Here is a 26,224-nt window from a genome sequence, read left to right as displayed (position 1 = left end):
TCTGAATGGAGCATCATAGGTATTTTCTATGATGGTCTCTCTGAACTATCCAAAATGTCTTTGGATAGCTCTGCTGGAGGCTCTCTTCATCTGAAGAAGACGCCTACAGAAGCTCAAGAACTGATTGAAATGGTTGCAAATAACCAATTCATGTACACTTCTGAAAGGAATCCTGTGAACAATGGGACTAATCAGAAGAAAGGAGTTCTTGAGATTGACACTCTGAATGCCATATTGGCTCAGAACAAAATATTGACTCAACAAGTCAATATGATTTCTCAAAGTCTGTCTGGAATGCAAAATGCACCAAGCAGTACTAAGGAGGCTTCATCTGAGGAAGAAGCTTATGATCCTGAGAACCCTTCAATGGAAGAGGTGAATTACATGGGAGAACCCTATGGAAACACCTATAATCCTTTATGGAGAAATCATCCAAATTTCTCATGGAAGGATCAACAGAGACCTCAACAAGGTTTCAACAACAGTAATAGTGGAAGAAACAGGTTTAGCAATAGCAAGCCTTTTCCATCATCTTCTCAGCAACAGACAGAGAGTTCTAAGCAGAATAACTCTGACTTAGCAACCATGGTCTCTGATCTAATCAAAACCACTCAAAGTTTCATGAATGAAACAAGGTCCTCCATTAGAAATTTGGAAGGACAAGTGGGTCAGCTGAGCAAGAGAATTACTGAACTCCCTCCTAGTACTCTCCCAAGCAATACAGAAGAAAATCCAAAAGGAGAGTGCAAGGCCATCAACATGGCCGAATTTTGGGAGGAAGGAGAAACAGTGAACGCCACTGAGGAAGACCTCAATGGACGTCCACTGGCTTCCAATGAGTTCCCCAATGAGGAACCATGGGGATCTGAGGCTCAAAATGAGACCATAGAGATTCCATTGGACATACTTCTGCCATTCATGAGCTCTGATGAGTATTCTTCCTCTGAAGAGGATGAGTATGTCACTGAAGAGCAAGTTTCTAAATACCTTGGAGCAATCATGAAGCTAAATGACAAGTTATTTGGAAATGAGACTTGGGAGGATGAACCCCCTTTGCTCACCAAAGAACTGGATGACTTGTCTAGGCAGAAATTACCTCAAAAGAGACAAGACCTTGGGAAGTTTTCAATACCTTGTACCATAGGCACCATGACCTTCAAGAAGGCCTTGTGTGACTTAGGGTCAAGTGTAAACCTCATGCCTCTCTCTGTAATGGAGAAGCTAGGGATCTTTGAGGTACAAGCTGCAAAAATCTCACTAGAGATGGCAGACAACTCAAGAAAACAAGCTTATGGACTTGTAGAGGATGTTCTGGTAAAGGTTGAAGACCATTACATCCTTACTGATTTCATAATTCTTGAGACTGGGAAGTGCATGGATGAATCCATCATCCTTGGCAGACCCTTCCTAGCCACAGCAAAGGTTGTGATTGATGTTGATAGAGGAGAGTTAATCATTCAAGTGAATGAAGAATCCTTGGTGTTTAAGGCCCAAGGATATCCCTCTGTCCCCATGGAGAGGAAGCATGAAGAGCTTCTCTCAAAACAGAGCCAAACAGAGCCCCCACAGTCAAACTCTAAGTTTGGTGTTGGGAGGCCACAACCAAACTCTAAGTTTGGTGTTGAACCCCCACATTCAAACTCTAAGTTTGGTGTTGAGAGGTTCCAACATGGCTCTGAGCATTTCTGAGGCTCCATGAGAGTCCTCTGTCAAGCTAATGACATTAAAGAAGCGCTTGTTGGGAGGCAACCCAATGTTATATTTTATCTATTTTCCTTTGTTATTTTATGTTTTTTGTAGGTTGATGATCATGAGAAGTCACAAAATCAATGAAAAAAGCAAAAACAGAATGAAAAACAGGAAAAAAAAATAGCACACCCTGGAGGAAGAACCTGCTGGCATTTAAACGCCAGTAAGGCTAGCTGTTGGGCGTTTAACGCCCAGTCTGGCACCATTCTGGGCGTTTAACGCCAGAAAGGGGCACCAGACTGGCGTTAAACGCCAGAAAAGGGCAAGAAGCTGGCGTTAAACGCCAGAAATGGGCACCAGCCCAGCGTTTAACGCCAGAATTGGCTCAAAACGCAATTTTTCTTGCCATTTGGTGCAGGGATGACTTTTCCTTGACACCTCAGGATCTGTGGACCCCACAGGATCCCCACCTACCCTACAACTCTCTCTCTCTTCTTCACCCATTCACCAATCACCTCAACACCTCTTCCCCAAAAACCCTTCACCTATCAAATCCCATCTTTCTCTTCACCACTCACATCCATCCTTCATAAAACCCCACCTACCTCACCATTCAAATTCAAACCACTTTCCCACCCAAACCCACCCTCACTTGACCGAACCCTACCCCTCCCCCACTCCTATATAAACCCTTCTTCACTCCTTCATTTTCACACAACCTAAACACCATTTTTTCCCCTTTTGGCCGAACACAGCCATTCCCTTCTTCCTCATTTCTTCTTCTTCTACTCTCTTCTTTCTTCTTTTGCTCGAGGACGAGCAAATCTTTTAAGTTTGGTGTGGTAAAAGCATTGCTTCTTGTTTTTCCATAACCATTTATGGCATCCAAGGCCGGAGAAACCTCTAGAAAGAGGAAAGGGAAGGCAAAAGCTTCCACCTCCGAGTCATGGGTGATGGAGAGATTCATCTCAAGGGTGCATCAAGACCACTTCTATGAAGTTGTGGCCTTGAAGAAGGTGATCCCCGAGGTCCCTTTTTCACTCAAAAAGGGTGAATATCCGGAGATCCGACATGAGATCCGAAGAAGAGGTTGGGAAGTTCTTACCAACCCCATTCAACAAGTCGGAATCTTAATGGTTCAAGAGTTCTATGCCAATGCATGGATCACCAAGAACCATGATCAAAGTGTGAACCCAGATCCAAAGAATTATCTTACTATGGTTCGGGGGAAATACTTGGATTTTAGTCCGGAAAGTGTAAGGTTGGCATTCAATTTGCCCATGATGCAAGGAGATGAACATCCTTACACTAGAAGGGTCAACTTTGATCAAAGGTTGGACCAAGTCCTCATAGTTATTTGTGAAGAGGGCGCCCAATGGAAGAGAGATTCAAGAGGGAAGCCGGTTCAATTGAGAAGGCATGACCTCAAGCCCGTGGCTAGAGGATGGTTGGAGTTTATTCAACGCTCAATCATTCCCACTAGCAACCGGTCCGAAGTTACCATAGACCGGGCTATCATGATTCATAGCATCATGATTGGAGAAGAAATAGAAGTTCATGAGGTTATAGCTCAAGAACTCTATAAGGTGGCGGACAAGTCCTCCACCTTGGCAAGGTTAGCCTTCCCTCATCTCATTTGTCACCTCTGTTATTCGGTTGGAGTTGACATAGAGGGAGACATCCCTATTGATGAGGACAAGCCCATCACTAAGAAGAGGATGGAGCACACAAGAGACCCCACTCATCATGAGATCCCTGAGATTCCTCAAGGGATGCACTTTCCTCCACAAAACTATTGGGAGCAACTAAACACCTCCCTAGGAGAATTGAGTTCCAACATGGGACAACTAAGGGTGGAGCACCAAGAACACTCCATCATCCTCCATGAAATTAGAGAAGATCAAAGAATCATGAGAGAGGAGCAACAAAGACAAGGAAGAGACATTGAGGAGCTCAAGCACTCCATAGGATCTTCAAGAGGAAGAAAGAGCCGCCATCACTAAGGTGGACCCGTTCTTTGATTTCCTTGTTCTTTATTTCCTGTTTTTTTTCGAATTTTAATGCTTATGTTTATCTATGTTTGTGTCTTGTGATCATTAGTGTCTTAGTGTCTATGCCTTAAAGTTATGAATGTCCTATGAATCCATCACCTCTCTTAAATAAAAATGTTCTTAATTGAAAAAGAGAAGAATTGCATGAATTTTGAATTTTATAACAGTTTAATTATTTTGATGTGGTGGCAATATTTTTGTTCTCTGAATGTATGCTTAAACAGTGCATATGTCTTTTGAATTTGTGGTTCATGAATGTTGGCTCTTGAAAGAATAATGAAAAAGGAGACATGTTACTGAGGATCTGAAAAATCATTAAAATGATTCTTGAAGCAAGAAAAAAGTAGTGATTCAAAAAAAAAACGAAAAAAAAGGGGAGAAAAGAAACAAAAAAAAAAGAGAAAAGAAAAAAAAAGGATAATAAAAAGTTTTGATCCAAGGCAAAAAGAGTGTGCTTAAGAACCCTGGACACCTCTAATTGGGGACTTTAGCAAAGCTGAGTCACAATCTGAAAAGGTTCACCCAATTATGTGTCTGTGGCATGTATGTATCCGGTGGTAATACTGGAAGACAGAGTGCTTTGGGCCACAGCCAAGACTCAATAAGTAGCTGTGTTCAAGAATCATCATACTTAACTAGGAGAATCAATAACACTATCTGGATTCTGAGTTCCTAAAGAAGCCAATCATTCTGAATTTCAAAGGATAGAGTGAGATGCCAAAACTATTCAGAGGCAAAAAGCTGAAAGCCCCGCTCATCTAATTAATACTGATCTTCATAGATGTTTTTGGAATTCATTGCATATTCTCTTCTTTTATTCTTATTTGATTTTCAGTTGCTTGAGGACAAGCAACAATTTAAGTTTGGTGTTGTGATGAGCGGATAATTTGTACGCTTTTTGGCATTATTTTTAGTATGTTTTTAGTATGATCTAGTTGGTTTTTAGTATATTTTTATTAGTTTTTAGTTAAAATTCACTTTTCTGGACTTTACTATGAGTTTGTGTGTTTTTCTGTGATTTCAGGTATTTTCTGGCTGAAATTGAGGGATCCGAGCAAAAATCTGATTCAGAGACTAAAAAGGACTGTAGATGTTGTTGGATTCTGACCTCCCTGCACTCAAATTGGATTTTCTGGAGCTACAGAAGCCCAATTGGCGCGCTCTCAACGGTGTTGGAAAGTAGACATCCTGGGCTTTCCAGAAATATATGATAGTCCATACTTTGCCCAAGATTTGATGGCCCAAACCGGCGTTCAAAGTCACCCTCAGGAATTCTAGCGTTAAATGCCGGAACTGGCACAAGAATGGGAGTTAAACGCCCAAACTGGCACCAAAGCTGGCGTTTAACTCCAAGAGGAGTCTCTACACGAAAATGCTTCATTGCTCAGCCCAAGCACACACCAAGTGGGCCCGGAAGTGGATTTTTATGTCATTTACTCATCTCTGTACACCCTAGGCTACTAGTTTTCTATAAGTAGGACATTATACTATTGTATTTTCATCTTGGTTCTTCTGGTTCCCTCTCTGGGACCGAAGCCAATGATCACTCTTGTTCTTATGTATTTTCAACGGTAGAGTTTCTACACACCATAGATTAAGGTGTGGAGCTCTGCTGTACCTCGAGCATTAATGCAATTACTATTGTTCTTCTATTCAATTCCGCTTGTTCTTGTTCTAAGATATCACTTGTTCTTCAACTTGATGAATGTGATGATCCGTGACACTCATCATCATTCTCACCTATGAACGTGTGACTGACAACCACCTCCGTTCTACCTTCGATTGGGTGAATATCTCTTGGATTCCTGATACACGATGCATGGTTGATCGCCTGACAACCGAGTGCTCGCCTGACAAACGAGCCAGCCATTCCGTGTGATCAGAGTCTTCGTGGTATAGGCTAGAACTGATGGCGGCATTCAAGAGAATCCGGAAGGTCTAACCTTGTCTGTGGTATTCTGAGTAGGATTCAATGATTGAATGACTGTGACGTGCTTCAAACTCCTGAAGGCGGGGCGTTAGTGACAGACGAAAAAGAATCACTGGATTCTATTCTGGCCTGATCGAGAATTGACAGATGGATAGCCGTGCCGTGACAGGGTGCGTTGAACATTTCCACTGAGAGGATGGGAGGTAGCCACTGACAACGGTGAAACCCTTGCTTAAGCTTGCCATGGAAAGGAGTAAGAAGGATTGGATGAAGACAGTAGGAAAGCAGAGAGACGGAAGGGAAGGCATCTTCATACGCTTATCTGAAGTTCCTGCCAATGAATTACATAAGTATCTCTATCTTTATCTTTATGTTTTATGCGTTTATCACCATACCCATTTGAGTTTGCCTGACTGAGATTTACAAGGTTACCATAGCTTGCTTCATACCAACAATCTCTGTGGGATCGACCCTTACTCGCGTAAGGTTTATTACTTGGACGACCCAGTACACTTGCTGGTTAGTTGTGCGAAGTTGTGTTTATGCCATGGTGTTGAACACCAAGTTTTTGGTTTCATCACCGGGGATTATTTGAGTTGTGAAAAGTATTGATCACAATTTCGTGCACCAAGCATCCAAAATCTACATGCGAGACTCGAACTATCTCAGCACGATCAAACAGGAACAATATGAAAGCTTAAAAGAGTACATGATGCGGTTCACAGAAGCAGCTATGCAAATCTCTGATCTTAACCCCGAAGTGCAGCTACACGCCATCAAAAGCGGACTCTGTCTCGAAAAATTCCAGGAAGCAATAGCAGTGGCAAAATCAGAAACGCTGGAGGAGTTCCGAGAAAAAGCCCAGGGTCAAATTGAAATTGAAGAGATCAGGGAGGCCAGAAGAAGCAAAAGGTCGACCAAAAAAGAAGAGGAAAGGCCACACCGGCCTACAAGTAAAGACCCCCGGAAACCATTCAAACTAGCGCCGAAGTTCGACTCGTACATAAAATTCAACACAAAAAGGGAGGATATAATCAAGGAAATTCTGCACAACAAACTGATCAAACCACCTATCAGAGCAGGGTCATACCAAGATCAAAAGTATGTGGATCGAAGCAAGCACTGTGCTTTCCATCAAAAGTTCGGTCATACAACAGACGAGTGTGTGGTGGCAAAAGATCTGCTTGAAAAGGTTGGCGAGACAAGGACTTTTAGACAAATATATCTCATCAAGAAAGCAACACGACACAGAAAGAGAAGTAGAAAGAGAAAGCAAGCAAAAACAAGTCGTAGCACCCCCATCCAAGGGGATAATCAATTACATTTCAGGAAGCTTCACTGGCGGCGAAAATATCACTTCAGCAAGGAAAAGAAGCTACCGAGCAATGATGACGATGGAAGGATCTCGTCCGGTACGACAAACGTCGGTTCCGACCTCCCGCATCGACTTCAGCGCGGCCGATTTCAAAACAACCTGCCCGAACTTAGACGACCCTGTTGTCATCTCAGTCCACATGGGAGAGTTAATAATAAAAAAGGTCCTGCTCGATCCAAGAAGCAGTGCCGATGTCTTGTTCTACTCAACCTTCAAAAAGATGCACTTCAACGACAACGCACTACAATCGTCACCCAGAGAATTGGTAGGGTTCTCTGGAGAAAAGGTATCGGTATCAGGTATATTTGGCTGAGAACAACAATTGGAGAATCTCCAAACAATAAAACACTATACATTCAATTCCTAGTGGTTGATTGCCCCAGCCCTTATAATATCATCCTAGGGCGTCCATCACTAAACGCCTTTGAAGCCATTGTTTCAACAATTCATCTTTGTGTGAAATTTTCTTTGAAGGATAACGCAGTAGGGACGATATACGTCGACCACAAGGAGGCAAGACAATGCTACAACGCAAACTTCAAAGTAGTCAAGAAGGAAGAAACACCTCGGATACACACGGTGTACAACTCGAAAAATATACCAACTCTGGCCGAACTGGACCCTCGAAGTGACGACAGTCGTCCCAATAGTGACTTTGAAAAATTTGAATCAATGATGTTTCTCAATAGTGACTTCGATCCCATCTTGTGCCGATCTTTTCCAACCTTCTTAGATGGAGCTGCTTTATTATGGTTTTCTAACTTACCTGCAGGATCTATATCAAGCTTTGAAGAGTTTGCCAAACTATTTATAAATTATTTTGCAGCATCCAAAATCTACGTGCGAGACTCGAACTATCTTAGCACGATCAAACAGGAACAACATGAAAGCTTAAAGGAGTACATGATGCGGTTCACAGAAGCAGCTATGCAAATCCCCGATCTTAACTCCGAAGTGCAGCTACATGCCATCAAAAGCGAACTCTGTACCGGAAAATTCCATGAAGCAATAGAAGTGGCAAAATCGAAAACGCTGGAGGAGTTCCGAGAAAAAGCCCAGGGTCAAATTGAAATTGAAGAGCTCAGGGAGGCCAGAAGAAACAAAAGGCCGACCAAAAAAGAAGAGGAAAGGCCACACCGACCTACAAGTAAAGACCCCCGAAAACTATTCAAACTAGCGCCGAAGTTCGACTCGTACACAAAATTCAACACAAAAAGGGAGGACATAATCAAGGAAATTCTGCACAACAAACTGATCAAACCACCTATCAGAGCAAGGTCATACCAAGATCAAAAGTATGTGGATCGAAGCAAGCACTGTGCTTTCCATCAAAAGTTCGGTCATACAACAGACGAGTGTGTGGTGGCAAAAGATCTGCTTGAAAGGTTGGCAAGACAAGGACTTTTAGACAAATATATCTCGTCAAGAAAGCAACACGACACAGAAAGAAGTCGTAACACCCCCATCCAAGGGGATAATCAATTACATTTCAGGAGGCTTCGCTAGTGGCAAAAATACCACTTCAGCAAGGAAAAGAAGCTACCGAGCAATGATGACGATGGAAGGATCTCGTCCGGTACGACAAACGTCGGTTCTGACCTCCCACATCGACTTCAGCGCGGCCGATTTCAAAACAACCTGCCCAAACTTAGACGACCCTGTTGTCATCTCAGTCCACATGGGAGAGTTAATAATAAAAAAGGTCCTGCTCGATCCAGGAAGTGGCGCCGATGTCTTGTTCTACTCAACCTTCAAAAAGATGCACTTCAGCGACAACGTACTACAATCGTCACCCGGAGAATTGGTAGGGTTCTCTGGAGAAAAGGTATCGGTATCAGGGTATATTTGGCTGAGAACAACAATTGGAGAATCTCCAAACAATAAAATACTATACATTCAATTCCTAGTGGTTGATTGCCCCAGCCCTTATAATATCATCCTAGGGCGTCCATCACTGAACGCCTTTGGAGCCATTGTTTCAACAATTCATCTTTGTGTGAAATTTTCTTTGCAGGATAACGCAGTAGGGACGGTATATTTCGACCACAATGAGGCAAGACAATGCTACAACGCAAGCCTCAAAGCAGTCAAGAAGGAAGAAATACCTCGGATACACACGGTGTACAACTAGAAAAAAAATACCAACTCTGGCCGAACTGGACCCTCGAAGTGACGACAGTCGTCCCACGCCAACAGATGTTTCTCAATAGTGACTTCGATCCCATCTTGTGCCGATCTTTTTCAACCTTCTTAGATGGAGCTGTTTTATTATGGTTTTCTAACTTACCTGCAGGATCTATATCAAGCTTTGAAGAGTTTGCCAAATTATTTATAAATCATTTTGCAGCATCCAAAATCTACGTGCGAGACTCGAACTATCTCAGCACGATCAAACAGGAACAGCATGAAAGCTTAAAGGAGTACATGATGCGGTTCACATAAGTAGCTATGCAAATCCCCGATCTTAACTCCGAAGTGCAGCTACACGCCATCAAAAGCGGACTCTGTCCCGAAAAATTTCAGGAAGCGATATTAGTGGCAAAACCGAAAACGCTGGAGGAGTTTCGAGAAAAAGCCCAGGGTCGAATTGAATTTGAAGAGCTCAGGGTGGCCAGAAGAAGCAAAAGGCCAACCAAAAAAGAAGAGGAAAGGCCACACCGACCTACAAGTAAAGACCCCCAAAAACCATTCAAACTAGCACCGAAGTTCGACTCGTACACAAAATTCAACACAAAAAGGGAGGACATAATCAAGGAAATTCTGCACAACAAACTGATCAAACCACCTATCAGATCAGGGTCATACCAAGATCAAAAGTATGTGGATCGAAGCAAACACTATGCTTTCCATCAAAAGTTCGATCATACAACAAACGAGTGTGTGGTGGCAAAAGATCTGCTTGAAAGGTTGGCAAGACAAGGGCTTTTAGACAAATATATCTCGTCAAGAAAGCAACACGACACAGAAAGAGAAGCAGAAAGAGAAAACAAGCAAAAAGAAGTCGTAACACCCCCATCCAAGGGGATAATCAATTACATTTCAGGAGGCTTCGCTGGCGGCAAAAATACCACTTCAGTAAGGAAAAGAAGATACCAAGCAATGATGACGATGGAAGGATCTCGTCCAATACGACAGACGTCGGTTCCGATTTCAAAACAACCTGCCCGAACTAAGACGACCCTGTTGTCATCTCATTCCACATGGGAGAGTTAATAATAAAAAAGGTCCTGCTCGATCCAAGAAGCAGTGCCGATGTCTTGTTCTACTTAACCTTCAAAAAGATGCACTTCAGCGACAACGCACTACAACCGTCAGCCAGAGAATTGGTAGGGTTCTCTGGAGAAAAGGTATCGGTATCAGGGTATATTTGGCTGAGAACAACAATTGGAGAATCTACAAACAATAAAACACTATACATTCAATTCCTAGTGGTTGATTGCCCCAGCCTTTATAATATCATCCTAGGGCATCCATCACTGAACGCCTTTGGAGCCATTGTTTCAACAATTCATCTTTGTGTGAAATTTTCTTTGTAGGATAACGCAGTAGGGATGGTATACGTCGACCACAAGGAGGCAAGACAATGCTACAATGCAAGCCTCAAAGCAGTCAAGAAGGAAGAAACACCTCGGATACACACGGTGTACAACTCGAAAAATATACCAACTCTGGCCGAACTGGACCCTCGAAGTGACGAAAGTCGTCCCACGCCAACGGATGACCTTGAAAAGGTACAATTAGGTCAGGAAGAACAATTCACTAACATAGGATCCGCATTCATTGCAGGACAGAAGGACGACATTATCACAATACTAAAGACAAACGCCGACCTTTTTGCATGGAGACCGGCGAACATGCCTGGTATCGACCCCAATTTTATCTGCCATAGGTTGGCAGTCAACCCCAATACCCGACTTATACGACAAAAGAAAAGAAACTTTGGAGACTAAAGGAGAAAGGCAGCCGAGGCAGAAACAATAAAGCTCCTGGAGGCAGGGTTTATCCGGGAACTACAATTTTCAGCATGGCTAGCAAACGTCATAATGGTGTGAAAAAGCTCGGAAAAGTGGCGCATGTGCGTAGACTTTACCGACTTAGACAAATCATGCCACAAAGAGGGTTACCCACTGCCCAACATAGACAGGCTAGTAGATGACACCTCAGGTTTCCTAGTACTTAGCTTCATGGATACCTACTCAGGTTATAATCAAATTCTCATGCATCCGGGAGACGAAGAAAAAAAAACATTCGTCACCGATCAAGGGAACTTCTGTTACAAAGTCATGCTCTTTGGGCTAAAAAACGCGGGGGCAACATATCAACAGCTAATGGACAAAGTGTTCAAAGAACAGATCGGAAGAAACATTGAAATATATGTAGACGACATGGTAGTAAAGTCAACCTCAGAGGAACAGCACAAGGACGACCTGACCGAGGTATTCGAACAGCTCAGAAAACACAATATGGGATTGAATCCAGAAAAGTGCGCCTTCGGAGTACAATAAGGAAAGTTCCTCGGCTTCCTATTAACCAACAGGGGGATAGAGGCAAACCCTGTCTCGCAGTAATCAACATGCAATCTCCTTGGAATAAGAAAGAGGTCCAACAGCTAACAGGTCAGTTAGCAGCTCTTTCCTGCTTCTTGCCAGCAGCAGCAGAAAAATCATATCACTTCTTCAACACCTTAAAAAAGTCCGATCAATTCATCTAGATAGAGGAATGTGAAGAAGCTTTCACAAAATTCAAAAATGCCTTAGGGTCACCACCCATATTGAAAAAGCCGGAACAAGGTAAGCCTTTACATCTATTCCTTTCAATTTCAACTAACACAATCAGTTCGGTACTTGTAACAGATAACGAAAAAGAACAACACCCAATATACTTTGTAAGTAAAGTCCTATAGGGTGATGAGACGATATACCCAATGATAGAGAAATTAGCATTTGGACTAATTGCCACAGATCGGAGGCTACGACATTATTTTCAAGGATACCGAATTATAGTTTGAATCAATCAACCGCTTCGACAAATCCTAGCAAAACCTGACCTAGCAGGAAGACTCACAAAATGGTCGGTCAAACTCTCAGAATTCGACATTACTTATCAGTCCATAGGATCCCCCAGGGCCCAAGCCCTGGCCGATTTTATCTCCGAATTCACCAATGAAGTAGAGGAAGCCGAGCCATGGGAATTATATGTAGATGGAGCATCCAATGACAACGGATGCGGAGCAGGAATACTGCTAAAATACAAAACAGGGGTATACGCCGAGCAATCAATAAAATTTCTGTTCCAGGCAACAAACAACCAAGCCGAGTATGAGGCGTTATTAGCGGGACTAAGACTCGCAAAAGAAATTCAAGTGCCAAGCTTGCAAGTATATTGTGATTCCTTACTCGTAGTACAACAGGTAACCGGTAACTTCCAAACTAAAGATCCCCTCTTGGAAGAATACTTACATATTACTAAAAACATGATAAAAAGTTTTCAAACATTTGAAATAACGAATATACCCCGAGAACAAAATAGCAGAGCAGATATACTATCAAAGCTAGCAACATATAGAGATGACAAACACTTAGAAAATCTGGTACATCTCACACTAACGAAATCTAGCCTAGATATGCAGTATGTTTTATATGTGTCACGGGAAGGAGATTGGCGAACCCCCATAATACAATACCTAAAGACAGGAGTAGTGCCAGAAGGCAATCCGACATCTTTCAAAAGAAAAGCAACCAATTACACCCTAATAGGAGATCATATATACAGACGTGGTTTTTTCCAACCACTACTTAAATGCCTCGCAGGAGATGACGCAAGAGCAGCAGTCGACGAAGTCCATGAAGGTATTTGCGGACACCATATCGGAGGCAGAAGCCTGACAGCAAAAATCTTGCGCCCAGACTACTATTGGCCGACCTTAAGGTCGGACTGCACGAACAAGGTTTGAAAATGCGATTCGTGTCAAAAATGCTCGCCACTAATACACAGTCCAGCCGAGACGTTGCATATGTCCGACGCCAGCTGGCCATTCCACAAGTGGGGCATGGACATCCTCGGACCATTCCCAACATCGCCAGGCCAGGTAAAGTTCCTTTTGGTGGCTATTGATTACTTCACAAAGTGGATATAAGCATAACCACTTGGAAAAATCACCTCGGACAAGGTACAAAAATTTATTTGGAAATTTATTATTTGTAGATGTAGTTTACCAAGAGAAATTATTTCCGATAACGGCAGGCAATTTAATGATAAAAAAAATCACCTCGTTCTTAACTAACATGAATATAAGACACCATTTTTCCTCTGTCGAGCACCCACATACCAATGGGCTCACAGAGGCAGCTAATAAAGTGATTTTGCAGACCCTTAAGAAAAAATTGACCGAGGATAAAGGTCGCTGGGCCGAACTTATACCAGAAATACTGTGGAGTTATAACACAACTCCTCAAACCACGACAAAAGAAAGCCCTTTCCGCTTAGTGTACGGAACAGAGTGCGTAATCCCTTTGGAAATCAGCCAAGGCTCGACCAGGACCGAACACTTCAATGAGAGTGCCAATGAACAATCTCGGCGTGCCGAAATTGACGTCGTTGAGGAAGAACGCAATTACACAGAGCTAAGACAAAAGTCAATGCAACTAGCTATGAAGCGTCAGTACGACAAGAAAGTAAAACCAAGGATCCTTAAACAAGGAGACCTAGTGCTCAGACAACTAGAAAATATTCGGAAGTCACCAGGCCATGGAAAGTTAGCAGCAACATGGGAAGGACCTTTTCGGATCGCCAAAGTAATCGGAAGAGGTGCCTACTGCTTAGAGACATTGAACGGAACAGCCTTACCAAATACATGGAATATTTCGTCACTTAAATACTACTATAGCTAATCATGATGTTGTAAGAAGCAGGATGGCCAGGTACTCTTTTTCCTAGCCACGAGGTTTTTCCCTAAGGAGGGTTTACTCGGGTAGGTTTTAACGAGGCCGACCATCCTGCAAACCTCAAACATGAGGAACAATTACATATGAATAAAAGCATACATTTACTATACTATGCAGTCATATTCTAAACATATTACGAACCAACAAGGTATAAACGTTGGAATCATATAGCATAACATAGCAAAGCCATTCCGAAACCATAGTTCAGACAATCAATCATTAACGTTGGAACAAAAACTGACAAGTTTTTCAAAAAACAAAATACAAATCCAAACTACTTTCTACCAAGATATCAAATAGGCGGTGGAACATTCTCATCATGATCATCGCCAGCCTCATCTTGAACTAACTCTCCATTAATAACTATCTTCGTCACATCAAATTGACGAATATCAAACCCGGGAACAAACAGCGACACCTGAGAAACAGCTCGATCAAACCCCGAGGTAAACATTTCTATACCTTGATCCTCCAGCTCATGAATACGGGCAATCATCTCACCTTTTGTCTTGTCATTATCCCTTATCTCGGCCTGAAGAGTCTGAATCTGATCCTGAAGATGACATACTTCCTGCTCCTTCTCCTTCAACTTCGCAGCAATATCGGTAACAGCATCTTCCTTCTCCTTCATCTTAGCTGTAATGTCAATAATAACCCCCTCATTCTCTTTCACCAAACGCTCTAGAGCAGCAAACTTATCAACATCAACTTGTTGCTCGGCACCAAGAAATTCGGTGGTACGACTAACACACAGTAGACGAGTAGCAACAAACTGACAGGGTAATATTAAACCCAATCAAAAAAAAAAAGAGAGGAGATGGAAGAAAAAGAGAGTCAAAAACTACCTGAACATATTTACCTAAGGCTTCCACCCCGGCACGGCGGGTAAGCACCATGTCCCCAGAAAATTGGGAAGCCCTCTCAGAGAGCTCGGCCAGGGAAAATTGATCACTCCACAAAGAATGAGCATTCGCCCCAGGAATGAAACCATGGAGTTTACGTTGATGATAAAAAAACCGAGGTTGAAACCTCGGCAGGAGCTTTACCCCCTTCAGACAGCACCTCCAAAGAATTGTCAGACTCGTCCCTTTTTCTTTTTGAAGAAACTGGCTGCGCAGTAGAGAAAGCAACACCCTCCTCACCAGTCTTCGGAAACACAGAGGTACTCACACTTTTCTCCTTTTTCTTATCAAGGAAAGACTAAAGCCTGGATGACGTTAGATGCGGAACCCGTCCTCCTACAAATAAGCACAAACAAACATCAATTATCAAACAATAGACTAATATTATATATATATATATATATATATATATATATATATATATATTACCTATATACGTCCTCAACCCCTCCCTATCATTCTCTTTTTCAAAATTCAACATCTCAGAAATCGAAAGGCACTCTCCAGAGGCAAAATTTTTTACCAAAAAGTCAATAACTAAATCCTCCTCCTCGGTCCTATAAGCCTCGAGAACTTACATAGGCTCGGAACACCAATAAAGCGGATACCTCTCCATCAACTCATCATCAAGATAAAAAGGGTATTCAGTTTCTACAAATCGGACTTTGACGAATAGGAATTTGAAATTTTTAAAAGAAGACTTATAAAGAAGGAATATAGAACGACCGGAAAAGCTACTCAAACAAACCCATAAACCCTTTCGAACTCCCTTGGACTGAAACAGAGAAAAGAAAATCCCAAGAGAAGGAGAATATTCAAGAAAATCCATCAAACACTAGTACGCCTTCAGGAACACCCACAAATTCGGGTGTAGTTGGGAAGGGGCACAATTCAGCTGAGTCAAGACGTCGCATTCAAAAGAAGAAAAAGGAAACCTAATATACAACTTAGATAAACAAGGAGAATACATATAGAAGTACCCCCAATCTCCCCTACGCTCACAAACCCTATCCTCACTCGAGCAGGGCAGAAGTTCGATAGCAACATTAGAATCATCCTTAGTCAATTTCATGGCACGAAGCTCTCGAAGAGAATCAAAACTACAGTACGAAGAAGCACGGGTCTTAACATCGTCATGTACCCAATAATAAAGATCATCTTTTTTAACCTCAACAACTTTCTGCTTTTTCTTCAACTTTTTCTTTTCCATTACAGACTAAACTATGACAAGATATAGAGAAAGAGTAGAAGACGGAGAAGAAGAAAATTCTAACCTTTGGAAGTCATTTTCGGTCAAAATTTGAGTAAAAAGGAGTGACTTTTTGAGATTTTCCAAGAGAAAGAAACAGTAAAAGCCTATTACAACCCACTAACTAAGTGGAAAAGTAAAAAGACGAACTGCTAAGGAACCAGGGGTCAAAAATGGTTCAGATGCAGTCATTAAGTGAAATAACTACAACACGTTTTCCTAAAAAAGGGAAAAAAACACCCCTTTGAATCCAATAATTAATCATTAAACCATCTTTTCAAAAATTACAGATTGCAAACCACAAGACCTAACAAAACGCAGCGTTGATCTTGGGGGCTGCCAAGACCGAGATATAGGTCGACTTAAGCTCAACTTGCTAAAAATAAAAACCCAGGCAAGTTAAGCTTGGGGGCTGTGTACTGCACCTTACAAAATCAGAACCTACCCCCTATACCTCGGCCACGTTAAAGAAGCAGGTAGGCAGCGGATAAACACAATAACAATAACCACCCAAGAATCTCAGCCCAAACCGGGATTCACTCCAACAAATCACTAAATGGATTCAACCCAAAAAGTCTATAAAATGGCAACTGCTGAAATCACCAAAGGCATCTAGACTACACACTAGTATTTCGTTCTGGTACTCGTATATTGAAAAATATTTTTTACTAATTTGAGCGTCGGAGTCCTTTTTGTAGGTACCCCGCTCGGTCCGTGTTCAAGCAAGGTGCTCCTCGTCGCAAACCCGGTCATCTCCTCAGTAACACCTAGAGTCCGACGTATAGCACGGAGACGAGTATCCTTGCACGAACATGTGGTTTTTTAAAAATTTATGTTAAGTGTGCCAAAAATTTCTTTTGTTAAATGTCAATCTTTTAAACATATAGTCTTTTAAAAAATTTTGTATTGTGCACCAAAATTTAAAAAATTTATATATTGTGTACTAAAATTTTGTGTTGGGTGTATTTTATTGGTTGAGTGTTAATACTCTAAGTATGTGGTCTTTTAAAAAATTTTGTACTATGCATCAAAATTTCTATGGTGTGAATAAAATTTTTTGTGCTTTTATTTGCTTAAAGAAGATGACAACTATGATGGTGATGATAATGATAGAAGACGATGAAAAAAATCAAACAAGTATTGAAGAAAAACAAGAGAAGAAAATGATGACGACGACAGAGATGATGATGATGTCATTGAAAAAGACGACATCAATAAACGATAATGAAAATGAAGAAGAGGAGGAGAAAGAAAAAAAAAGCAGTTGTAGCATATATATACATACTCTCAAAAAAGAAGTGTGCTGTAATTTAGTTAAATACTTAATTTTAAAATATTTGGACACCTAAAGAAATGTGTATTAAAAATGTATAAAAAAGTTATATATATATATATGATGACCATGTTAATAATAATGATAGAAGAGGAAGAAGCAACTTAATTTTAAAATGGTTGGACACTTTTTTATTGAATTCTTTTTATATTATAAAGAAATGTGTACTAAAGGTGTATAAAAAAGTAATATATATATATATATATATAAATGTTAGAAAATTATCAAAATTTATTATATTTTATCATTACTTAGTCATTTATATTTAAAAATATAGGATAAAGTGTGTTATTGAATTATTAAACTAAATGAATTGAATTTTAATGGTTAAATAATGGCAAAAAATAATAATTTGTGATAAGCCTCTAACATTCTTTATATATATAATTTAAAAAATAAACCTCCCATTTTGGTACTCCAGTCCGCTATTTCTAAAGATGTCTGTTTTCTCTCCTATAAACAAATTTACTTTTATTTATTTATTTATTTTATTATTCTGGACAATATTTGTTGAATTTCTGCGAGAAGAGAGCAGAATAAGAGATAATATTATATATGAAGTTGTTGTGTTGAAGTTGTTTTACATGATATAAAAGTCATGCTATTTATACAAATATTTTCAACTAATTTCATAAATATTCATCTACTAATTACGAGCTATTACTAACTTAACTCCCAACTACTAACAACTCTAATAATATTTTAATAATATTCAAACTATCTTAGTAAAATCTTGCTAAAATTCTATATTTAGTTAACAATATATATGTTTTTATTGAGGTTGAAACTCATCAACACTGCATCATGCGAAGAAGACCCTTAAAGATGAAAGTAGATATTTATATCTTGATATAAAATGACGTCAATATTAAAAACTCTTGAGAAGCAGTTGGCTTTGTGTTATTAGTAATTACATCTCATTTATTTGTCACGACAATGTGAAAGTAATATATAATTTATTCGGCTTTTCCACTTTCTAATGAAAGCTTTAGTCTCCACGCTATGAAGAACAAGTTTACTAGCCAGCTAGTAGAACTCACATGCATAGTTACTAACATACATATATAAATGCCAACAAAATTATTTCAATATTGATTAAATTACTTTTAGATCTAAAAATGTTACTCAAAGACAACTCTTTTTAATTCTTAGATAATATTTTTTTAAATATTGTTTCAGATGAAAAATGCTGCCGTGGTGGTAGTTGATTTCTTAAACTTATCTGTAATTAAACTCAAGGGCATGGATCCAATGATTTTTGTCTGTTTTTAGTTTTTTTTTTTTGTGACAAGAAGTTTATTATTAATCTAGCAAATGTTGCAAGCATTTCTATAGTATTATTTAACCTCGGATCTCCATTATTTCGTAAAAATAATATTTTATTTTATATTGTGAAAATAAATGTGATAAGATAAATAAAAGATAAAAATTTAAATAAAATAAAAAATACAACAAAATAAAAATAAAAATAAAAAAATTAAAATTGAATAGAGGGAGTTGGTTTACTATAATTTTTACTAATTTTTTTTAAAAAAATTCTTCAATCTCACTTATACACATCATAATTTATAAATTAAATCGGAAGAACTCATCAACCTTCTATCCAATTTTTTCAATACAATAAGAGAAAAATCCATTCAATTTTATTTATCTACATCATGATTTTACTACGAAATAAAAAAATTCAAATTTCTAACCACAGAATACTATAACTACAATAACTAAGAAGATACTTATCATTTTTTATTAAGTCATAATAAAAAAATATTCTAAAACTTATAAACATAAAATCCAATCCAATGATTAAATAACTAAAAATTAAAGTATATCAAAGTAAATTAATAATTTTTAAATAATATTTAATCTTTTTATATCACGGACATTTGAATCATGTATCAAAATGAAATTCGACTCTATGATTACTTTTTTTTATTATTTAATAATATTTTATTCTTCTTGGATCTTAGAGAATTGCAGTTATTGATGATCATCACCGCCTGAGAAACACGCTTGTTTGAGAGTATTATTAGTTTCTTCAACTTATGCACGGGGAAGGGAGAACACTTAGATATATATACACATTCAAATTTCAATTTGAAACAAAGACATCCATGTAGATAGAAAAAGACAAATTAAAGATGATCCATGATATATTTGATGTTTGGTAGGTAGAAGAAGAAACAAGCTAAGTGATTCATTTTGATATATAAACAAGAAGGGACACAAGGTAGATGCTAATAGAACCAATGAGAAAGACGAGTCCAATTGCACCACATGCCATACCCAACATCTCTACGTATTCTGTTACTATTTTTGAATTTCTCTTATACCTTGAAACCTCGTATTCATTATTATTCAGCTTGTTATAGTTCCACCCACCATCCCTTTTCTTCAATTCTTCAATTCTTGCCCTCAAAACACTCAAATTTGCATCAACAATGTCTGCTGGCTTATCTGCCAAAACAATCACAAAATAAAACATGTTTTTTTGTAAAAAATAAACTCTGATATTTGATATGGTATCATAAAATGAAAAAATATATCATTTGTTGATAATAATAAATTTTTGTTAACAAGAACAGAAATAAATTAATATATAATATAAAATCGTTTTGCTGTGTTTGCGAGTCATGATCTTGAATCTTTAATTTGTTTTTTCCCCTTGAATTAATTTGCTTTTATCAAGGATGAATAATTTCAACTCATGAACACATCTTGTTAAGGATTGATAGATTGAGTAGCGAGTACAAGAATATATGTATTAATTACCATTGTCCTTAAAGCACTGCAATCTTATCTTGGCTTAAGGTTGGGAGAGCTTTATTTGCCAGCGATTTGAAGTCGCACTTGCACCGAAGAAACATGATACAGAGTAAGAAGCCATGATAATAACGATGATGTAGGTTTTGATTTCCTTGATTCCTACCTCATGTATTTATAAAGGAGGATTAATTATTATCTATGATTGAGTACTTTATTTTGACACTATATAGTATATTCTATATAGTGAAAGTAGCTAGGCACACAAAATAATAATAATAATATTATACTTCAAAGTGTATCAGGTCCACTTTAGCGACCTTTGATTTAAGATTAGAATAAAAAAGGATGAAAGAAAGTAGAAGTCCAAGTGTATTGTTTCATAGGATTACACATGCCACCGCTTGACTTAATCGAGATCCTTGTACAGAAACATCACCGTACTCAGATTTGAGAATTTTGAGAGTATCCCATGATCAAGAATATGATCATAGATAATGATTACGGATTGCGTTGGATACAATAAAATAAAATAAGATAAATGACGATTTATATGAAATGTTTTTAACGTCAAAATAACAAATAAAAATATTAAATAATTTAATATAACTGACTGTTAATTTGTATATATAGATTTCTGTAAAAATTACATAAAAATTTTGTAAGTACAAAAAGAAGATAAAAAAATTCAATAATATTACATGTACAATTTTTTTATAATTAAATTTAATTAAATTAATAAAAGGTACGTCTATATGTCACTGTTTTTTGTTATTTGCATTTTTTAGCATAGAAATTTTTTTACAAAATAAAAAAACTTGTAAATATAATATAAAAAAATTTGCGCATAATATAAAACTTTTATTTACAGCACACATTTTTTTTAATTTATTGATTAAGTGAGTCAATATTTTGGATATGTGGTGTACTGTATCCTACAAAATCAGAACCTACATCCTATATCTCGGCCACGTTAGCACGTTAAAGAAGCAGGTAGGTAGCGGATAAACACGATAACAATAACCATCCAAAAATCTCGGCCCAAACCAGGATTCACTCCAACAAATCACTAAACGGATTCAATCCAAAAAGTCTATAAAACGGCAACTGTAAAATCACCAAAGGCATCTAGACTACTCACACTAGTATTTCGTTCTGGTACTAGTATATTGAAAATATTCTTTACTAACTTGAACATCGGAGTTCTTTTTGCAGGTACCTCACTCGGTCCGTGTTCAAGCAAGGTGCTCCTCGTCGCAGACCCGGTCATCTCCTCAGTAACACCTGGAGTCCGACGTATAGCACAGAGACGAGTATCCTTGCACGAACATTTGGCACCCACTGTGGGGCAAAAAGCCTCACCTTCTAGTTTTTTCCGAGCTAACAATTTCACATTGGCCTTGTATTTTCTTTCCTTTCAGGAACTGAACCATGACGGACCATTTGGTAACTCTCTCGACCAATCCGACCAACGTTGACCTATTAGCTGCAAATTCTGCCTTGCTCGCGGAAAACCAGCGAATGGCCGAACTGTTGGCAGCAATGCAGAACAATGACGAGCAGAAGACCAACAAGAAAGCAAATACCGATCAGCATGAGGAGCGTCAATCAGAATCAAACGCAAAGACGGTGGAAACCAACCCCAAAAAAGCAAGACGACGGACTAATCCCTTTTCCGAAGAAATAATGAGCTTTAAAATATCTAAAAATTTTACACTTTCAATGACCCTAACACTGTACAAGGGGATCGGAGATCCTAAAATCCATGTTACAAAATTTGAATCAATGATGTTTCTCAATAGTGACTTCGATCCCATCTTGTGCCGATCTTTTCCAACCTTCTTAGATGGAGCTGCTTTATTATGGTTTTCTAACTTACCTGCAGGATCTATATCAAGCTTTGAAGAGTTTGCCAAATTATTTATAAATCATTTTGCAGCATCCAAAATCTACGTGCGAGACTCGAACTATCTCAGCACGATCAAACAGGAACAATATGAAAGCTTAAAAGAGTACATGATGCGGTTCACAGAAGCAGCTATGCAAATCTCTGATCTTAACCCCGAAGTGCAGTTACACGCCAGCAGTGGCAAAATCGGAAACGCTGGAGGAGTTCCGAGAAAAAGCCCAGGGTCAAATTGAAATTGAAGAGATCAGGGAGGCCAGAAGAAGCAAAAGGTCGACCAAAAAAGAAGAGGAAAGGCCACACCGGCCAACAAGTAAAGACCCCCGGAAACCATTCAAACTAGCGCCGAAGTTCGACTCGCACACAAAATTCAACACAAAAAGGGAGGATATAATCAAGGAAATTCTACACAACAAACTGATCAAACCACCTATCAGAGCAGGGTCATACCAAGATCAAAAGTATGTGGATCGAAGCAAGCACTGTGCTTTCCATCAAAAGTTCGGTCATACAACAGACGAGTGTGTGGTGGCAAAAGATCTGCTTGAAAAGGTTGGCGAGACAAGGACTTTTAGACAAATATATCTCATCAAGAAAGCAACACGACACAGAAAGAGAAGTAGAAAGAGAAAGCAAGCAAAAACAAGTCGTAACACCCCCATCCAAGGGGATAATCAATTACATTTCAGGAGGCTTCGCTGGCGGTGAAAATATCACTTCAGCAAGGAAAAGAAGCTATCGAGCAATGATGACGATGGAAGGATCTCGTCCGGTACGACAAACGTCGGTTCCGACCTCCCGCATCGACTTCAGCGCGGCCGATTTCAAAACAACCTGCCCGAACTTAGACGACCCTGTTGTCATCTCAGTCCACATGGGAGAGTTAATAATAAAAAAGGTCCTGCTCGATCCAGGAAGCAGCGTCGATGTCTTGTTCTACTCAACCTTCAAAAAGATGCACTTCAGCGACAACGCACTACAATCGTCACCCAGAGAATTGGTAGGGTTCTCTGGAGAAAAGGTATCGGTATCAGGTATATTTGGCTGAGAACAACAATTGGAGAATCTCCAAACAATAAAACACTATACATTCAATTCCTAGTGGTTGATTGCCCCAGCCCTTATAATATCATCCTAGGGCGTCCATCACTGAATGCCTTTGGAGCCATTGTTTCAACAGTTCATCTTTGTGTGAAATTTTCTTTGCAGGATAACACAGTAGGGACGATATACATCGACCACAATGAGGCAAGACAATGCTACAATGCATGCCTCAAAGTAGTCAAGAAGGAAGAAACACCTCGGATACACACGGTGTACAACTCAAAAAATATACCAACTCTGGCCGAACTGGACCCTCGAAGTGACGACAGTCGTCCCAATAGTGACTTCGAAAAATTTGAATCAATGATGTTTCTCAATAGTGACTTCGATCCCATCTTGTGCCGATCTTTTCCAACCTTCTTAGATGGAGCTGCTTTATTATGGTTTTCTAACTTACCTGCAGGATCTATATCATGCTTTGAAGAGTTTGCCAAACTATTTATAAATTATTTTGCAGCATCCAAAATCTACGTGCGAGACTCGAACTATCTCATCACGATCAAATAGGAACAACATGAAAGCTTAAAGGAGTACATGATGCGGTTCACAGAAGCAGCTATGCAAATCCCCGATCTTAACTCTGAAGTGCAGCTACACGCCATCAAAAGCGAACTCTGTCCCGGAAAATTCCGTGAAGCAATAGCAGTGGCAAAATCGAAAATTCTGGAGGAGTTCCGAGAAAAAGCCCAGGGTCAAATTGAAATTGAAGAGCTCAGGGAGGCCAGAAGAAACAAAAGGCCGACCAGAAAAGAAGAGGAAAGGCCACACCGACCTACAAGTAAAGACCCCCGAAAACCATTCAAACTAGCGCCGAAGTTCGACTCGTACACAAAATTGAACACAAAAAGGGAGGACATAATCAAGGAAATTTTTCACAACAAACTGATTAAACCACCTATCAGAGCAGGGTCATACCAAGATCAAAAGTATGTGGATCGAAGCAAGCACTGTGCTTTCCATCAAAAGTTCGGTCATACAATAGACGAGTGTGTGGTGGCAAAAGATCTGCTTGAAAGGTTGGCGAGACAAGGACTTTTAGACAAATATATCTCGTCAAGAAAGCAACACGACACAGAAAGAGAAGTTGAAAGAGAAAGCAAGCAAAAACAAGTCGTAACACCCCCATCCAAGGGGATAATCAATTACATTTCAGGAGGCTTCGCTAGCGGCAAAAATACCACTTCAGCAAGGAAAAGAAGCTACCGAGCAATGATGACAATGGAAGGATCTCATCCGGTATGACAAACGTCGGTTCCGACCTCCCACATCGACTTCAGCGCGGCCGATTTCAAAACAACCTGCCCGAACTTAGACGACCCTGTTGTCATCTCAGTCCACATGGGAGAGTTAATAATAAAAAAGGTCCTGCTCGATCCAGGAAGCAGCGCCGATGTCTTGTTCTACTCAACCTTCAAAAAGATGCACTTGAGCGACAACGTACTACAATCGTCACCTGGAGAATTGGTAGGGTTGTCTAGAGAAAAGGTATCGGTATCAGGGTATATTTGGCTAAAAACAACAGTTGGAGAATCTCCAAACAATAAAACACTATACATTCAATTCCTAGTGGTTGATTGCCCCAGCCCTTATAATATCATCCTAGGGCGTCCATCACTGAACGCCTTTGGAGCCATTGTTTCAACAATTCATCTTTGTGTAAAATTTTCTTTGCAGGATAACGCAGTAGGGACGATATATGTCGACCACAAGGAGGCAAGACAATGCTACAACGCAAGCCTCAAAGCAGTCAAGAAGGAAGAAATACCTCGGATACACACGGTGTACAACTAGAAAAAAATACCAACTCTGGTCGAACTGGATCCTCGAAGTGATGACAGTCGTCCCACGCCAACGGATGTTTCTCAATAGTGACTTCGATCCCATCTTGTGCCTATCTTTTCCAACCTTCTTAGATGGAGCTGTTTTATTATGGTTTTCTAACTTACCTGCAGGATCTATATCAAGCTTTGAAGAGTTTGCCAAATTATTTATAAATCATTTTGCAGCATCCAAAATCTACGTGCGAGACTCGAACTATCTCGGCACGATCAAACAGGAACAACATGAAAGCTTAAAGGAGTACATGATGCGGTTCACAGAAGTAGCTATGCAAATCCCCAATCTTAACTACGAAGTGCAGCTACACGCCATCAAAAGCGGACTCTGTCCCGAAAAATTCCAGGAAGCAATAGCAATGGCAAAACCGAAAATGCTGGAGGAGTTTCGAGAAAAAGCCCAGGGTCAAATTGAAATTGAAGAGCTCAGGGTGGCCAGAAGAAGCAAAAGGCCAACCAAAAAAGAAGAGGAAAGGCCACACTGACCTACAAGTAAAGACCCCCAAAAACCATTCAAACTAGCGCCGAAGTTCGACTCATACACAAAATTCAACACAAAAAGGGAGGACATAATCAAGAAAATTCTGCACAACAAACTGATCAAACCACCTATCAGAGTAGGGTCATACCAAGATCAAAAGTATGTGGATCGAAGCAAACACTGTGCTTTCCATCAAAAGTTCGATCATACAACAGACGAGTGTGTGGTGGCAAAAGATCTGCTTGAAAGGTTGGCAAGACAAGGACTTTTAGATAAATATATCTCGTCAAGAAAGCAACACGACACAGAAAGAGAAGTAGAAAGAGAAAACAAGCAAAAAGAAGTCGTAACACCCCCATCCAAGGGGATAATCAATTACATTTCAGGAGGCTTCGCTGGCGGCAAAAATACCACTTCAGTAAGGAAAAGAAGCTATCGAGCAATGATGACGATGGAAGGATCTCGTCCGATACGACAGACGTCGGTTCCGACCTCCCGCATCGACTTCAGCGTGGCCGATTTCAAAATAACCTGCCCGAACTTAGACGACCCTGTTGTCATCTCAGTCCACATGGGAGAGTTAATAATAAAAAAGGTCCTGCTCGATCCAGGAAGCAGTGCCGATGTCTTGTTCTACTCAACCTTCAAAAAGATGCACTTCAGCG

The 26,224-nt window shown here is 39.7% G+C and overlaps 3 protein-coding genes and 1 long non-coding RNA gene across 4 annotated transcripts; 3 read left to right on the top strand and 1 right to left on the bottom strand.

Annotated features, from left to right (window-relative positions):
• Positions 1–8,597: 8,597 nt before the first annotated feature.
• Positions 8,598–9,176, top strand: LOC140175227 (uncharacterized). The gene is made up of 2 exons (XM_072202178.1): positions 8,598–8,870; positions 9,060–9,176. Exons 1-2 carry the CDS (start codon positions 8,598–8,600, stop codon positions 9,174–9,176), a joined length of 390 nt encoding a protein of 129 aa, XP_072058279.1.
• A 10,423-nt stretch (positions 9,177–19,599) lies between these two features.
• LOC112713088 (uncharacterized) lies at positions 19,600–20,652 on the bottom strand. Its single transcript, XR_003158083.3, has 2 exons — positions 20,243–20,652; positions 19,600–19,927 (listed from the first exon to the last, which is right to left on the bottom strand). It is a non-coding gene; the product is annotated as an uncharacterized lncRNA (long non-coding RNA).
• A 3,128-nt stretch (positions 20,653–23,780) lies between these two features.
• LOC112709532 (uncharacterized) lies at positions 23,781–25,034 on the top strand. The gene is made up of 2 exons (XM_025761416.1): positions 23,781–24,479; positions 24,918–25,034. Exons 1-2 carry the CDS (start codon positions 23,781–23,783, stop codon positions 25,032–25,034), a joined length of 816 nt encoding a protein of 271 aa, XP_025617201.1.
• A 40-nt stretch (positions 25,035–25,074) lies between these two features.
• Positions 25,075–25,563, top strand: LOC112709530 (uncharacterized). Its single transcript, XM_025761415.1, has one exon. The coding sequence runs from the start codon at positions 25,075–25,077 to the stop codon at positions 25,561–25,563; it is 489 nt and encodes a 162-aa protein (XP_025617200.1).
• The last annotated feature ends 661 nt before the right edge of the window (positions 25,564–26,224 follow it).

This window comes from Arachis hypogaea, chromosome 9 (genome assembly GCF_003086295.3).
Source record: "Arachis hypogaea cultivar Tifrunner chromosome 9, arahy.Tifrunner.gnm2.J5K5, whole genome shotgun sequence".
In the NCBI taxonomy this organism is placed as follows: domain Eukaryota; kingdom Viridiplantae; phylum Streptophyta; class Magnoliopsida; order Fabales; family Fabaceae; genus Arachis; species Arachis hypogaea.
Note: the sequence above shows the minus strand (reverse complement) of the source record. Positions and strands in the feature narration are given on the sequence as shown.

Excerpts from the sequence above, each read along its gene's own strand:
- LOC112709530 (XM_025761415.1), top strand. The coding sequence starts at position 25,075 with ATGACAGTCGTCCCACGCCAACGGATGTTTCTCAATAGTGACTTCGAT.
- LOC112709532 (XM_025761416.1), top strand. The coding sequence starts at position 23,781 with ATGCGGTTCACAGAAGCAGCTATGCAAATCCCCGATCTTAACTCTGAA. Across the intron at positions 24,480-24,917 it reads CAATGGAAGGATCTCATCCG|GATAACGCAGTAGGGACGAT; the intron begins GTATGACAAACG and ends TTTTCTTTGCAG.
- LOC140175227 (XM_072202178.1), top strand. The coding sequence starts at position 8,598 with ATGACGATGGAAGGATCTCGTCCGGTACGACAAACGTCGGTTCTGACC. Across the intron at positions 8,871-9,059 it reads TAGGGTTCTCTGGAGAAAAG|GATAACGCAGTAGGGACGGT; the intron begins GTATCGGTATCA and ends TTTTCTTTGCAG.